The sequence below is a fragment of the Lynx rufus genome, unplaced genomic scaffold, assembly GCF_022079265.1.
Source record: "Lynx rufus isolate CCGP_SWC_20201006 ecotype Redwood Valley unplaced genomic scaffold, mLynRuf1.p SCAF_1, whole genome shotgun sequence".
NCBI lineage: Eukaryota > Metazoa > Chordata > Mammalia > Carnivora > Felidae > Lynx > Lynx rufus.
In genome coordinates, this window is record NW_025814823.1 from 11,445,664 (window position 1) to 11,459,190 (window position 13,527).

Below are 13,527 nucleotides of genomic sequence, written 5' to 3' on the forward strand. Positions count from 1 at the left end.
GAAATGAAATACAAGAAAATTATTTGTCATATCTCACTCTTGTTTGAGATTATACAGACTAGATTTATTCCTTTGAAATGACTACATCTAGCAGTCCTATAAAATATTCTTAATGAGGAAGGTGAGCTGAATCTAAAGAAAATGCCACTTAGATGGTTAATTATATTCTATGTTAACTGGATAGTCATAGTTGAGCAGATAAGAAACCAAACAGATTAAAGACTCTACCTTAACCGATAGTTAGCAATAGCATAATTTGTTTGGGCTACAGTTCTTTCGAGTTACTCAGTTGGTCTCCTCACAGTTTTACTATGTTCGCATATTATTTACAGTTAAACACTAAAACCTTCAAGCAATAAAAGTTTGCACTTCTAGTGTCCAAGACTGACAAAACCTAAACCAACTAATCAGAGGATCTAAATGATTACGAATTATATTTTTCAGTGACATGTTTCCCATTCAAGCTTCTTTTTAACTGGGCCGCTGTGCATGTTGAATGGGTACAAGATGTGCAACCGTTTATCAAGTTTGGGCAAGCAATGCTAATACTTATGCTGACGGTTCTGCTCTTGGAAGAGGGCCATGCTTTTCGTTGCATGCATTACACTGACCCTGTACTTTCTTTCCTTTCCTTTGTTTCCTGTGCCATGCTTGCTGTGTAGCAAATGGAATCTCTTGCAGTAAGTTAACTTTCTTTCATACTCTTTGTCCATTTTAGGCATGGACCCATAACAAATCTTATTTTTACTGTTACTGTTATATCTCTTAGCATGTTTTCCCCTTTGCGTTTCATTTTATTTTATTTGGTAGACTAAGACGTGCAGTGAATTAGTAGCATTCTGGGCTGCTTTTGTCCCAAAGTAGAAACTTAAGTTGCTATGAATTCTCATACTATCAGTGGGATATTTTGAGTAATAACCAGCATTATCTTACACTTACAGAGGACAGAGTTTTCATAGCTAGGTTTCACCCTAAATTGTGAAGGTGATGATTTAAACAATACTTTATTTATCTGCAAGACTCTGGCAGTTATCTTTTATATCAGATTTTAACAAACTTCCATAAAGAAAGGTTTAAGTGATCAAAAAGCAAAATGCTTTACTGAAACAACCAAAGATCTAATTTGGGTTAAATGTGTGAGTGTAGCTACTTCGTTAAACTTATGTTCACTATCAGCACCGAGAGATCAAATAAGTCTAAACCTAAATCTAGAATGGTTCTTTTCCCCCAGGGGCCAGGGAAAGGACAAGAGAAAGAAAACTTCATTCACTATAGCCTTAGCATGATTTTGGTAACTTTTAACAATTAGGATCAAAAGTCTGTTAACACTATAGGATATCTTCTTAAAGCCTAAATTTAAATTCTTATAATTTCTCTCCCTCAACTCATTTGGGGGAACAATTTTAAATGACCTCAGAAGCTCTCCATTCTGAGTTCTTTATGACTATTAGCAAAAGAAAGGGCCTATTTATCCTTACTTAACCACATTTGAAAACTGAACAGTGACATGTTTAGTTGAAGCCACATATTTCACTGGTGCCTGCTGAGCCATGAAATTCTATCTCATGAAGGCTGCACTTTTCCTTTCACAGAATCCACATCCACCACCTAGGAGCTAACTCATTCTTCAAATAAAACAGGCGAAGTGTAGAGGCCATTGCAAGCAGATACGGCTCAAAGAGTAGTATGATCGTTGGTGTTGGAATTACTCAAGATGTACTTTTCCCTCATGGTATACATAAGCCATATAATGAAAACATTTTAAATTCCAGAGGTATCTATAGGGCTCAAGGGCCATTTTAGAGGACTAGTTTTTGATGTTCTTTCCACAGAGAGTTTTGAATGTGTACTTAATTTCTCCTTTTTGGAAGCACTTGTAGCCCCTTTCTATCTCTGTAATTCAACAAACATTTATTGAGCACCGAGTAGAAGCACTGTCAATAAAACAGATACACCACCTTAGAGGAACATATGACTGCCTGCTGTGTTTACACAGGCTTTAAGATGAGCGTCTACACCCAAAAAGGCCGCCACAATTGTCTCATGGAGTAACCTCCCAAACTGCTGGATTTATAAATTTAACACCTAGAATGACTTAATGTTTTGCTTTTCAATAAAAATTGAAAAATGTCTTCAATTGAAAAATTAAATTTCCCTTGAATAAAAAATTTTTCAAACAATTTTAGCTTATAAAAATTAAGACAACCACAATGAAGATGACCGTGGTCGTAATTTGTAGATGCATAACTGGCAAATATACGGGAATGTGGCGATTCACGGAGTCCCTTTATAGCTACTACTCCTCTCTAATTGGTCAACTTCCAGGAACGATTCTATATCATATTGTGATTTTTCTCACTGATATTTATTGACTGGATTCTATTGTTCTGTTTCATCTGGAGTAAGAACAGCTAGTTATGTTTCCTTGATTTAGAGAGAAAAACATGTTTTTCTACCCTGAGACTTCACTTGCTATACAAGAGTGATCTTTAATAACGACTTCTTCCCGTGCAAACTCTCTCTCTAGCAATTGGAACTGTGTCAGAGATTATATAAGCTGCACTTCCAGCTGCTGCTGCTCTTTCAGTCCTACTGTAAGCTCATCGGCCAGGTGCACGAAGTCAGCTCCATGCCAGAGGTGAGCCACACACCTCCCGACCCCAAGTCCTACCATGCAAATCATTCCTTTCCTTTTCTTCTCTCCTCCCATCCCACTTATAACTGTCCGAGCGATTGGATTCCCACATAATTGATCTAGCAGCACCAGGACTGGGGTGAGGCAAGCGACAAGCCTCGGCTCAAAATTGAAGGACGACCCTGAGAGCGAGGGCCTCCCCGATGCTGTGCCGAAAGGCCTCACTTGGCCCACCCTCGTCCTGGCCCTGGTGTTCTGGACATCGATACTTAAAAACGTTCCCGGTATTGTGGTTTTTCTTCTTGAGATTTAGCTTTTTGTACCTGCCACCTCTGAGACAGGGATAAAGAGGACTGAGTCCACAGTGCATCCACACCTATGGGTCAGAGACGACTTCTCCCCCAGTAGACCATGCCCAGGCTTAACCACATCTCGCAGGCAGTTAAATGTGAGGAGCTGAGGTCGGAGGAGAGATGTGGTGGACTAAAGGTACAGATGTGCTGGGCACCAGTGAACAGCCAGGAGTCTATGAAACCATCCTACCAAGAGTGGTGAGGGGAGGAGGGAGCCCAGGAAACCGCACATCGGAGGAGGCGAGAGGAGGAGAAACACAAATGCCAGTGATGAAAGGAAAATGGGTAGTTTTTAAGGATACTTCCAAAGGCCAATTTCAAGGGAGGGGTAGGAAACAAACAGGTTTCCTCCACAGCGTTGCAGATTATTAGATAAAAGAGAACACAGTTGATACAAATTATAGGACATGTTGTCAAGATAAAGTTGGCTCTTACTACTATTCTAGCAAATACTAACAGGATCCTTAGAGTCCATCTATGCTCAAAAACTAATGCACATGCAAATGTGACTGATGCCATTTTCTATATTTACAAAGCAATTTAAGTTTCACTTAGATTAAGAAATTAAGTGTTCATACCATGTGTATATATGTTTTGCCTAATTATTTAAATCTAGTAAATTTAAAGTGATTTCTCCTCAGTTATTTTAAATCTAGGTAAGTTTTAAATGCTACATACATACACACAGTATATAAGACATCCCTAGATTTAAAATAATTAAGATACTGACTTGCAAACTTAAAAATTATACACATAAAATTCTCTAATATCTTTTTTTAATTAAAGTATACTTGACATACAATATTATATTAGTTTTACACATACAACATCCTGATTCCACATTTATATACATTAGGGAATGCCACCCCAGTAAGTGTAGTTACCAAAGTTATTATAATATTATTTACTCTACGCTGTACTTTTCATCCCTGTGACTTATTTTACAACTGGAACTTTGTACCTCTTAATCCCCTTCACATCTTTCACCCAGTCCCCAACCCTTCTCCCCTCTGGCAACCACAAGTTTGTTCTCTATATTTGAATCTGTTTCTGCCTTTTTGTTTTGTTTTTTAGATTCCACATGTAAGTGAAATCATATAGTGTTTATCTCTTCCCATCTGACTTACTTAGCATAATACCCTCTAGATGCATCCATGTTGTCAAAGGCAAGATCTCATTGTCTTTATGACTGTGTAATTATCCATTGTGTGTATATGTGTGTGTATCTTTGTACCACGTCTTCTTTACATATTCATCTATCAATGGACACTTGGGGTGCTTCCATTATCTTGGCTATTGTAAATAACCCTGCCATAAACAAAGGGGTACATTTATCTCCTCTAATTAGTGTTTTTGTTTTCTTTGGGTAAGATAGCCAGTAGTGGAATAAGTGGATCATACGGTAGTTTTATTTTTAATTTTTTGAGGAACTTCCATACTGTTTTTCCACAGTGGCTGCCCCAATTTACATCCCCACCAACAGTGCACAAGGGCTTCCTTTCCCCAGTCTCCCCAACGCTTGTTACTGCTCATCTTTCGGATATTAGCCATTCTGACTGGTGTGAAGGGGTACCTCGTTTTGGTTTCAATTTGCATTTCCCTGATGATTAGTGATGTTGAACATCTTTTCCTTGGACTGTTGGCCATTTGTAGGTCTTTGGGAAAAGTGCCTATTCAAGTCCTCTGCCCATTTTTTCATCAGGTTGTATGAGTGGTAATGTATTTTGGAGATTAATCCTTTATCAGATACATCATTTGCAAATACTTTCTCCCATTTAATAGGTTGCTTTTTCACTTTATTGACGGATTCCTTTACTGCACAAAAAGTTTTTTAGTTGCATGTAATCCTGCTTCTTTTTTTTTTTATTTTTTTTTTAAGTTTTTTTTTTTTTCAATAATCCTGCTTGTTTCTATTTGCGCTTGTTGCTCTTGCCTGAAGAGATGTATCCAAAAAAATATTGATAAGACCAGGGCCCAAGAGTATACTGCCCATCTTTAATCCATTTTATTTTGGGACATGGTATTAAAAAGTGGTCTCATTTTTCCAACACCATTTCATGAAAAGATTTTTTTCTCCTCCATCATATATTTGTGCCTTGTCCATTAATTGTGTAACTATGGATTTATATCTAGGCCCTCTTCTATTTTCCAAGCATCTGTGTGTCTTTTTGTTCCACTACCATACTGTCTTTGATTACTATACCTTTGTAATATAGTTTGAAGTCTGGGATTGGGATACCTCCAGCTTTGCTGTCCTGTCTCACAATTGCTTTGGCTTTGGGGGTTCTGTGATTCCATATAAATTTTGGGATTTGTTCTAGTTCTATGAAAAATGCCATTGGTATTTTCACAGGAATTGCACGAAAGCTGTAGAATGCTTTGGGTAGTATTGACCTTTTTAAAATAATCTTCCAATATGTGAGCATGCTATATCTTTCCATTTGTGTCATCTTCAGCTTCTTCCATCAACATCTTATGGTTATCAGAGTGCAGATCTTTTACCTCCTTGAATTTATTCCTATGCATTCTATTCTTCTTCATGGAATTGTAAATAGGACTGTTTTTCTTAATTTCTCTGATAGTTGGCTATTAGTGTACAGAAATGTAACAGATTTCTGTATATTAATTTTGTATCCTGCAACTTTACTGAATTCATTGATTCTAATCATTTTTTGGTGGAGTTTAGAGTTTTCTATATATAGTATCCCGACATCTGCAAATAGTGACAGTTTAATGTACTCCTTACCAATCTGGATGCCTTTTCTTTCTTTTTCATGTCTGATTGCTATAGCTAGTACTTCCAGTACTATATTGAATAAAAATGGCAAGAGTGGGCATCCTTGGCTTGTTCCTGATCTTAGAGGAAAAGCTTTCAGCTTTTCCCTGTTGAGTATGATGTTAGCTACAGGTATGTTATATATGACCTCTAGTACATTGATGTATGTTCCCTCTATACCCACTTTAAGAGGTTTTTTTATGAATGGATGCTGAATTTTGTCAAATGCTTTTTTTTAATCTATTGAGATCATATAATTTTTATCTTTCATTTTGTTAATGTAGCTTGTCACATTGGTTGATTTGTAGCTATTGAACCATCCCTATATCCCTGAGATAAATCCCCTTGATCATGGCAAATGGCTCCTTTTAATATATTGATGAACTCTGTTTGCAAATGTTTTGTTGACAATTTTTACATATATAGCATTAGAGCATTCCTTTCTCTTCAACTTTTGGGATACTTTGAGAAGGATAGGTATTAAATATTTTTTTACATGTTTGGTAGAAGTCACCCATGAAGCCATCTGGTCCTGGACTTTTGTTTGCTGAGAGTTTGGGGATTATTCAATTCCATTACTAGCAATTTGTTCAGATTTTCTATTCCTGATTCAGTCTTGGAAGATTATTCCTAGGAATTACTCAACATATTTTTTTAATGTTTATTTTGAGAGAGAGAGAATGCACACAAGCCAGGGAGGGGCAGAGAGAGAAGGGGAGAGAAATCCCAAGGAGGCTTCTTGCTACTAGCACATAGCCAGACATGGGGCTTGAACTCATGAACTGCAAGATCACAACCTGAGCCAAAACCAAGCGTCGGACGTTTAAACCAACTGAGCCATCCAGGCGCCCCAGTCTTTATCTTTTCTAGTAAGCCACTCTTAGTTTCATTTTTCCATTTTTTTAGATTCCATTTCATTTATTTCTACTCTGATCTTTTGTCATTTCCTTTCTTCTACTAACAGTGCTTTGTTTGTTCTTCTTTCTCTAGTTCCTTTAGATGTCAGGTTAGATTAAGATTTTTCTTATTTCTTGAGGTAGGCTTGTAGCATTGTAAATTTTCCTCTTGGAAAACCTATTGCAAGGGGGCCTGGGTGACTCGGTTAAGTGTCTGACTTTGACTCAGGTCATGATCTCAGTCTGTGAGTTCAAGCCCCATGTGGGGCTCTGTGCTGACAGCTCAGAGCCTAGAGCCTGCTTTGGATTCTGTGTCTCCCTCTCTCTCTCTCTTCCCCTCCCCTGGCTTGCACTCTGTTTCTCTTTCTCTCTCAAAGATAAAACATAAAAAATATATATATACTATTGCTAAGTCCTATCAATTTTGAACCATTGTGTTTCCATATTCATTTGTCTTGGGATATTTTTCTCTCTTTGATTTCTTAATTGAGCCATTGTTTAATAGCATGTTGTTTAGGCTCCATGTGTTTTTTTCCATTACTTTTTAAACTGATTTCTACTTTCATACCATTGTGATTACAAAAGATGCTTGATATGGTATCTACTTAAATTTATTGAGATCTGTTTTTTGGCCTAACATGTGATCTGTCCTGGAGAGTGTTCCATGTGCACTTGAAAGGAATGTGTATTCTATTCCTGGGCAGAATGTTCAGTATATATCTGTTAAATCCTAAATCCATCTAGTCTTATGGCACTCAAATCTGCTGTGATTTTCTGTCTGAATAATCTATCCCTTGATGTAAAGGAGTATTTAATTCCCCTACTAATGTATTAATGTCAGTTTCTCCCTTTATGTCTGTTAATACTTGCTTTATCTATATAGGTGCTCTTAGGCTTGGGTACATAGGTATTTACAATTGCTATATCTTCTTGTTGGATTATCCTTATGTGATTTCCTTGTCTCTTGTTAGTCTTTACTTCAAAGTCTATTTTGTCTGATATAAATACTGCCACCCCAGCTTTTTTTTCCACTTGCATTTGCATGGAATATTTTTCCCATTCCTTCACTTTCAGTGAAGTATGTCTCTAGGTCTGAAGTCGGTCTCTTGTACGCAGCATATAGGTGGATCTTGTTTTCTTTTTATATATTCATTCATTCTAGGGGTTTGATTGGAACATTTAGAACATTTACATTGAAAGCAATTATTGATAGGTATGTACTCATAGGTAGTATCTTGTTTTCTGGTTATTTTTATAGCTCTTCTCGTCTTCTCTTTCCTTGCCTTTTGATGGCTTTCTTTTCTTCAGTGTTATGCTTTCTGGTTGTGGTTACCATGAGGTTCATATATAACATCCGATGTGTCTAGCAATATGTTTTAAGTTGAAGTTCAAACATGTTCTAAAAGCTACATCTTTAATTCCCTACCCCATTTTACGTATGTATATTTTATATCTATTTTGTGTATCACCTAATTTTTGTAGATATAATGGATTTTACTAGTTTTTTCTTTTAGCCATCATACTAGCTAAGTAAATGACCTACCATCTTTAGTATAGGTTTACCAGTGAAATTTTTTCCTTTCATTATTTCTTCTAGTTATGGACTCTTCTTTGCTTAAAGAAGTCCCTTATGTAAGACTGGTTTAGTGGGGATAGACTCCTTTAATGTTCATCTGGGAAACTCCATGTCTCCTTCAATTCTGAATAAGCTCCCAGGTAGGGTATTCTTGGGTTATAGACTTTTGCCTTTTAGCACTTTGCAGGCCAAAAGGCAGTGGCATGATCTATTCAAAATTCCTGCCAAGAAATCAGCTTATAACCTGATGAGGCTTCCCTCCTGTGTAACTAGTTGCTTTCCTATTGCTGCTTTTAGGATTCTTTAATTTTTTGACATTTTAAATATTATGTGACCTCCTTGGGTTCATTGTGTTCGAGGCGCTCTGTACTTCTGGGCCTGGATCTGGAGTATTTCCTTCTCAGGGTTAGAGAAGTTGTCTGTTATTACTTATCTGCCCCTGTCTTCTCCTTCTGACCCCTATAATGCAAATGTTAGTAAAACTGATGTTGTCCAAAGGTCCCTTAACTTAGCCTCATTTTTTTAAAATTTGGTTTTCTTTTTGCGGTTCAGCTTGTATGCTCTCTATTACTCTTCCAGATTGTGACCCATTCTTCTGCATCCTCTAATTGCTTTTAATTCCCTCTATTGTATTTTTCATTTCAGTTATTATATTTTCCAACTCTGACTGGTTGTTTATATTTTCCCTTTGTTGAAATTCTGAGTTCATCTCCTCAAGTCTAGTGAGTATCTTTATGGCCATTCCTTTGAACTTGTATCAGGTAGATTACTCATCTGTTTGGGACTTCTCAGGTTTTATATTGTCCTTTCATTGGGAACGTATTTCCCTCTTTCCGCATTTTGTCTAACTCCGTTTCCTTGTATTAGATCTTGAAATTAGTGGCCTTATATAAAAGGTGTCCTCCAGAGCCCTGTAGTACATGCTCCTGGTCAGGAGAACCAGGCACGCCAGGGGCGTCTCCTCTGTGGGCTGTACGTGCCTGCCTTTGTTACTGGGCCAGGATTCCTGCAGGCATGTTGGGGAGCAGGGCTGACCCCACCTAGGCTGGCTGAGGGGCCTGGCTACAGGTGCCACAGATCTGCTGGTAGTGGGGGTTAGCCCCTGGTACCTTCTGGCTGAGAGGCCTGCCTGCCATGGCAGAGCTAGCGGTGGTAGAGGTTGGCAGAACTGGCTACCCCCAGCATCAGGCCGGCTAGACTTGAGAGGAAGAAACCAACACTTTTATTCCCAGAAGAAGTTCCTATAAATCCCTGCCCGTCTGACACATGCCCTAAAATTAGTCAATAAATCTGCTCCATATATAGCCCAGATGTTTTTAATACTACTGCCTCTGAAATGCCTCAGAATGATTGATATAGTGTGCTGGCCCTTTAAAAGCAGAACCTCAGTTTACTATAGTCCTCCCCCTCTTCTGGAGCCCCAGGGGTTTTCAAAGCTGGATGGTATGGGGGCTCATCTTCCCCATTTTGACTCCCAGGACAAGGCGTGCCTGATGTGGGGCTTGATCCCCTCACTCCTCAGGGAGCTCTGCACCTGTGATACCCTTCCTCCTTGTGGATCGCCACACCTGGAGTTTGGTTCTTTACCATGTCTCTGCCCCTCCCACCCTATCGATGTAGCCTTTCTTTACATCTTTAGCTGGGAAAACGCTGTTCTGCTGGTCTTCAGGTTGTTTTCAGAGGGTGTTGCATTATATGAAGTTGTAGCCTCAGGCTGTCCCTGGAGGAAGGGAGCTCAGGGTCCCCCTACTCTGCCGTCTTCCCAAGCTCTTTCTCTGATATCTTACTTAGAAGAATTACCTCGGTAAATTTTAAGCCTAGTACTGGAGTAGGTAGTTGCATTTAATAGGCATCTGTGCGAAGACAAATAATTCTGGCCCTGTGAGCTAGCTGGAAATGAAGAAAGATGAAAATGTTGGATACATCAACTTTCCAAAGAAGACATCATCAACTTACATTACAAAGGACAAAATAAACCTTTAAGTGCACATCAAGTCATTAAAATGCCCTTGAGATCAAATTACAAAACAGCTGACTTCCATAGTATATTTTGGGGGCACGAAGAAGTGACGTAGTTTCTCTTTTTATGATCGCTGGTACCAACAGAGAAGTTTTGAGGTAAAATATCTCTTACCTCTGTAACATGAATACTAACATCACCTTGAGATTTTTCTTCCTTAAATTGTATCTTTCATCTTTTCCCATAGCATACAAATAGTGAGAAAAAATTCTTTTTCAAGCAAGATCTATGTTTATGACTACATTTATTTGGCACATAAATGCTTAATACTAAGCATTTTATATACATCGTCTCCTCTTTAAAGTTACCTGTGAGGCAGGTAATGTCTTCGGTCTTACAAATGAGAAAACTGAAGCACATATAAGTCTATGTACTTGACTACGCTCCCAGAGTGCAAGTGCAGAATTGGCATTTGAACCCAGCTCCACCCAAGCCTATTGTCTTACGCATTTTAACTCCGGGTTTGTCCTTCCACTTAAATAGAAAACATGTTAAAGGAAATGTTAACCCTTCATCTAAGGAGAGTATCCCAGTGGTTGATACATAAAGTTATCCAATGCATCCAACCCCTTACACATCCCATGTAGTAATTTTATTTGTCCTGTTTTAGCTTACCAAGATATTAAGCTTGTGCTTACCCAGACCTTAATACAATGAAGATTTCTTCTCTAAGGGATGCAAAATCCAGCTTGCATCATATACAATAAAAATAACTTTTTTTTAACAGCTGCTAAATATGTCCAGGGAACTGAGTGACTTAAAGAAAAACCTGAAGGAGGCCACTGCGGCCATTGCAGCTGACCCTCTCTATATAGAGGGTGCATGGTCTGAGCCAACCTTCACATCCACCGAAGCGGCCATCCAGTCCATGCTGGAGTGCCTGAAGAACAATGAACTTGGCAAGGCTTTACGGCAAATCAGGGAATGCAGGTAACTCTACTATTGCTTTTAGAAATGGTTAAAGGAAATCCTTGCCTAATACTTTGTCATGGTGGGGGACTGAATCACTACAGAAGGGACATCCAGATATTTTATACACATCCTTCTCAGCTCTTTACCATGCCAGAAATATCAGATTTTAGAACTTGTGTGTCTAAAGTCTAGGCATTATTTTTCGCCTTTTGGTCATCCCTAAAAATGTTGAAACACTTCAGATTATGTTGGACTATACTTTGAGAACTATTATCTGAATATATCCTTGTCCCCTTACATTTGGATACTATCTTCACATTCGTCAGAATCAGAATGTTATAGCAAATCAAATTCCGTTCCGATAGTTAGAAGCTTTAGATATTTTCATCAAAACCAGTAACATTCTACAGTTGGTTATGGTGATGTTTGCAAAACTCTGAATATACTAAAAGACATTGAGTTGTATGCTTTAGATGCTTGAATTGTATAGTATGTGAATTATATCTCAAAGCTAGTGTTTTTAAGTAATATTCTTATATTACCGAGGCTAATAACCTCCCAACTTTGTGATCAATAGTGCCTCTAATCTGTGCTGTTTTTTAATTGCAGAAGTCTGTGGCCCAATGACATCTTTGGAAGCAGTTCTGATGATGAGGTCCAGACACTACTGAATATTTATTTCCGTCATCAAACTCTGGGACAAACGGGTACTTACGCGTTGGTAGGGTCTAATCAGAGCCTGACCGAAATCTGCACCAAGCTGATGGAGCTGAACATGGAGATCCGGGACATGATTCGCAGGGCCCAGAGTTACCGAGTCCTCACTGCTTTTCTTCCAGACTCCAGTGTTTCTGGCACTAGTCTCTGACAGGAGCCTCCCATCCCCCATGCGTTCCAAGCTGGGGGTGCTGTCATGCTGGGGTGACGTCATTCAGTGTCTTTTCAGCCTTCAGAAGGCTTGGTCAGACTGTTCTCCCTCTTGTTACCTGTAGGACTTTTTCTAAACAGGATGACAGAACGTCCAACGTGTAGCAATACTATAAGAACCAAGGTAGCATAGAACATTCTGGGACAGACTCCATCCATCATGCTGTGTGGCACAAAGGTGTTATCATTTCACTGAGCAGATGCAACTCACTACTGAAGAAAGTGACTTCCATTGCATACCAAAGCCGACTACACTGAATAATACCTTCCTTTCTAGAAACAGTTTTAGATTGGCAAAAGTGCAATGTTTTCTTCACTAAAAATGTTTTATATTCTAAAACTTGTACATTCTTTTTTCTTTTTTTCCTTTTTTTCTTTTTTTGGTGGGCTGAGGAAGGGACAGGCAGAATGAAGCTGGCCACTGAAAATTGTAAGACGGTCAAAAGCTGACAGCCTGTGTATGTGAAGAGGGAATTGTAAATGGACAATTTAATATACACTGTAATTTGAATACAATTACTGTATCTAAAAGGAGCTGCTATGAAGTACCTTTCTTATGTTGCTAGGCTACTGTTTCTGAAAGCCCTGGATCTCTTTGCAGGAGTCTGTGATTAGGACCCTAGCACCAAATATGGTCCAGACAGACCTTTTTGTAAAGGTCTTGGCTGCTTTTTACTAGAAGGTTGCTTATATGAGCATATTTATACTACAAAAGGATGAGTGTTAATTTTAACCAACTTTGCCATTTTGTAGAAAAAAGTTAAATTCACATTACAAATTCCAAGTCTTTTCACCGGTCACGCATGCATATTTTAATATCCATTTGGATAGCCAGAAGTAGAATCATAAAGATAAACTATGAGTTGTCACTTTGTTACTTAAGAGATGTCATGTTTTATTTGTAACATATATGTAAAGGGCCATTCTTCACTTTTCTCCTTAAACTTAATGCTGTCAAGTGTTAGACGTGTGCATGTAAACCAGTTGCACATCAGAAACATATTCAAAGTTTATCTATGTAACTTATTCACTCTGTAAATACATTTAAAGTTTTTGTGATGTAATCTTGGTTGATCTTCTATTCAGAACTTCCTTTAGACTTAAAAAAAAAAAAAAAAAGACAAAATACATATTGACCATGGATTTTATTTCTGGTTAGAAGATCTTTGCCTTTGACATACATTTACAGATGTGCATGGGGGTTGCCACAGTGACAACCGCAAGGGGCACCATTCATCTAGGGGCCATGGCTGGCACTCACAGTTCCTGCTCCAGAGAGGGCCTATCTGTAACCTCGTTGTAAGTGGACATGGCTACGATGGTGACTTTCAACCAGCTCTCTCTATAATCAACCAAAGAGAAATCACAAGAGTGAGGGCTCTAATCGTCGACACCTATCATGAGGTTGTCATCCTTAAAATTGTGAAAAAGA

The 13,527-nt window shown here is 38.4% G+C and overlaps 1 protein-coding gene across 3 annotated transcripts in view; it reads left to right on the forward strand.

The window, feature by feature from the left end:
- Positions 1–13,223, forward strand: part of FRY (FRY microtubule binding protein) — a 263,906-nt gene extending 250,683 nt beyond the window's left edge. For all 3 annotated transcript variants that reach the window (XM_047078564.1, XM_047078572.1, XM_047078581.1), the window contains exons 59-61: positions 2,528–2,638; positions 10,984–11,186; positions 11,778–13,223. In XM_047078564.1, coding sequence (XP_046934520.1) covers positions 2,528–2,638; positions 10,984–11,186; positions 11,778–12,036 — 573 coding nt within the window. In that variant the 3' untranslated portion in view covers positions 12,037–13,223. The remainder of the gene's footprint in view (positions 1–2,527; positions 2,639–10,983; positions 11,187–11,777) is intronic.
- The last annotated feature ends 304 nt before the right edge of the window (positions 13,224–13,527 follow it).